Raw genomic sequence first — 3,287 nt, forward strand, 5'->3', positions numbered from 1 at the left:
AGCAGAGAAGAAACCCAAACAGGACTCCAGTCAGCCAACAGGTGAAATGGAGGAACCCAGACCCAGACCAGTGGTCATTCCAGATGTTGAGGGAGTATCAGAGAAACTGAGACGTTTATTTTCTAAACATAATGTCCCAGTGGCTTTTAAACCCCTTCTTCACATGCCCATCTTCTAACCTCTGCATCACCACTCCCCCACATTTCTAGAGCTATTCAGCTAAAATTTGGTATATTAGTAGCTGAGAGCAAACCCCAACACATAGTACTGTAAAATCAACTATTTCAAACAGCAGCAGCCTGGCAGTCCCTGTCCAAGTTTCTCCAGGAACTTTCTAGTTTTTAATTAACGTGTCATTCTTTGCAGAACTATGTTCATTCATGTTTTTAGTGCAACTGTTGAGCAGAAACTAGTATTGTGAATATTTTTGTTAAGTTCACTCAGCACTCAGCTGTAAAGCCTGAGGTAGACTTCATGTTTCCACTTGCAGTGTGATAGGCTGTCTTCATGTCATTTAACCGCCTCTCCACAGTATCTCTCTCAGAAAGATTCTGACTCTGTCCTCTTGGACTGCAGCTGCCAACAGAAGTGTTGGTTCTGCTCTGCAGCATCAGTAAAGCTGCTGGAGCTGCACACTAATGGGTCCTCCACTTGCTGCAGGTTCAAACCTTTCAGCTCATTTAAAGCAAGTGAAACAAAAACTGCTGCTGCCAGCTGCATTCAGAGTGGTCAGAGGTGGAGGCATGAGACTTTGGAGGAAGTTGTGCTCTACTCATCCTCCAGACACACAAACACAATGGGGGATTTGCAAAGTCTAACTGGTTAAAAAAACTGAATTTTGAATAAAATACACAATAGCACCTGCAGCTTGGTAGATGGCTGGAGTTTGGATATTTGATGAAAATCTAATTTAGGTTTGTGTCATAGGCAACTCACCATTACAGATAAAATCTTTCTTCTGCACATCTGGAACATTGAGCCCTCTCAGGTGGGCAGGAGACATGCACTGGGTGAAGGGGGCCAAGCCCCGCCTGGCTTTGAGCCAATCAGAGAGCCATGACAGGTGACAGTCACAGTGGAGGTTGTTGGAGTGCAAACGCCTGAGAAATGATAGAGAAAAACATTGACTTTTTTTAAGAGTGTGCACATTTGCAGACCTGAATATCCCAAATAACGATAAAAATGTAAAAAAATAAAAAAATTAAATAAAAAAAACTCTTTGATTTTTATACCCTTGTTTAAAGGTCACAGCAACACAAAATGTCTGAATCTTCAATCAAAATGTAAATGAAACAAAATGCCTGAAAAATGAAGTTCTCTACATTCGCCTTATAATCTAACTGTTTTTGGTACTTTTTTGTCCATCTTATTTGTAAAAAAAAAAAAATATATATATATATATACATATGTATGCCTTTTTATAACTTGTTGACACTGTTGTCCATTGTTGTCATCATTCTTTCTTGAAATCAGGTCTCTCTTGTAAATGAGTCCTCGAGGCTCAATGGGATTTACCTGTCTAAATAAAGGTTGAATGAATGAATCATTAACTGCCTTGAAAAACTACAAAGTTGGACAAAGTCAAGATAAAAATGGTAAAATGAGAGCAGCTTTTTCAACTTTTCAATTAGTTTCAGCTCGACTGACTTAATTAGTGGTAATGATACATGTAACAAATGTAGTCTTATGGTAGCTTTGGAGGAGAGGCTGTCTGAACGTAGCTAGCCAGTTCCTCTTAGACAGCATGGAACCACAGAGGTTAGCTCCCGTTAGCGGTCCTCCAGCAGACCCAGAGCAGCCGGGACCCCAGGCCGGCTGGGTGATGGTCCAGAGCAAGCGTAGTGCTAAGGCTAAGCCCCCAGTTCAAAACCGACCCGTTCACGTTTCTAATCGATTTTCCTTGCTCAGTGATACACCCGCTGAGAAGCAGACCCTGGTTATTGGCAGCTCCATAGTCCGAAACGTGGCTTTAGGTCTCCAGCAGCCATAGTCAAATGAATTCCGGGGGCCAGAGCGGGAGATGTAGAATCTTATCTGAAACTGTTGACTAAGGCTAAGGCTAAATACAGTAAGATTGTTATTCACGTCAACGTTAATGACACCCGGTTACGCCAATCGGAGGCCACTAAAATTAATATTGCTTCGGTGTGTGACTTTGCTAAAACCATGTCGGACTCCTTAGTTTTCTCCGGCCCCCTCCCAACCTGACCAGCGATGACATGTTTAGCCGTATATCGTCATTTAACCGCTGGGTGTCCAGGTGGTGTTCTGACAACGACGTGGGCTACATAGATACCTGGAGTTCTTTCTGGGGAAAACCTGGTCTGATGCGGAGAGATGGCATCCATCCCACTTTGGATGGAGCCGCTCTTCTTTCTAGAAATATGGCTGATTTTGTTTATCCCCCAAATTATTAACAACCCAGGGTCCAGTCCAGGAAGCAGAGTTGTAGTCCTCCACCTCTCTGCTGCTTCTCTTCTGTACACCACCCACACCCAAATTGAAACAGTGTCAACTCGCCCACGGCTCAAATGAAATAAACCAGCTCTAAAAATATAAACCATAAAAATCTTATCAAAATAAACACCGTTTCCCCCCCCCCCCCTGTTAATTATTTAAATTTTCATGTTCCTAGAACAACTGGCTGAGGTGGAGGAGTAGCTTCTATTTTTCAGTCAGGATTATTGATTAATGCCAAACTAGTTATTAGTTATGATTTTTTTAAATCACTGTCCCTCAGTCTTTTTGATCCAAAATGGAAATCAGAAAAAAAATCTTTTACTAGATGTCATATATCGCCAACCAGGTGCTTACACTCAGTTTTGGTCAGAATTCTTAACTGACTTACTATTAAATACTGAAAAAGTCATCGTAATGTCAGACTTCTTAAGTAAAGGTTTAATTACAGCAACCTTAAAGCTCTGTGGTACATAACCATTCATTAAAGACAAATTAAGTAGATCCAAAATGTGGACATTAATTAGGGGAAATACATCTTTAAACAGTCTGGATGCGATGGGATCTAGAAGACATGTGAATGGTTTGGATGAGGTTATTATTTTTAACAATTCAGAGCTGAACAGGACAAAAACTGTCCAAACACAAATCAGGCTCTATTGAAATTTTTAAAGAGGCTTCGTCAGTCTGAGGCCTAGCCATCTGGTATTACCCAGAAGCCACCCTGACTCTTGTGTTTCAAGCCTGCCTCAGATACCCCTGAAGTCTGGCCTTTTCACTAATGGTTTCAAAAACACAAAGTTTGTTTTCTCAGTCATCCAGGTATATAA

At 41.3% G+C, this 3,287-nt stretch overlaps 1 protein-coding gene across 1 annotated transcript in view; it reads right to left on the reverse strand.

Annotated features, from left to right (window-relative positions):
- slit3 (slit homolog 3 (Drosophila)) overlaps window positions 1–3,287 on the reverse strand; it is a gene marked incomplete in the record, with an annotated part of 622,921 nt that overhangs the window by 269,785 nt on the left and 349,849 nt on the right. The window contains 1 exon segment of the mRNA XM_037675457.1: window positions 937–1,100. Within this exon segment, the coding sequence (XP_037531385.1) occupies window positions 937–1,100 (164 nt within the window).

This window comes from Nematolebias whitei, chromosome 4, assembly GCF_014905685.2.
Source record: "Nematolebias whitei isolate Nwh7 chromosome 4, NemWhi1, whole genome shotgun sequence".
In the NCBI taxonomy this organism is placed as follows: Eukaryota; Metazoa; Chordata; class Actinopteri; order Cyprinodontiformes; family Rivulidae; genus Nematolebias; species Nematolebias whitei.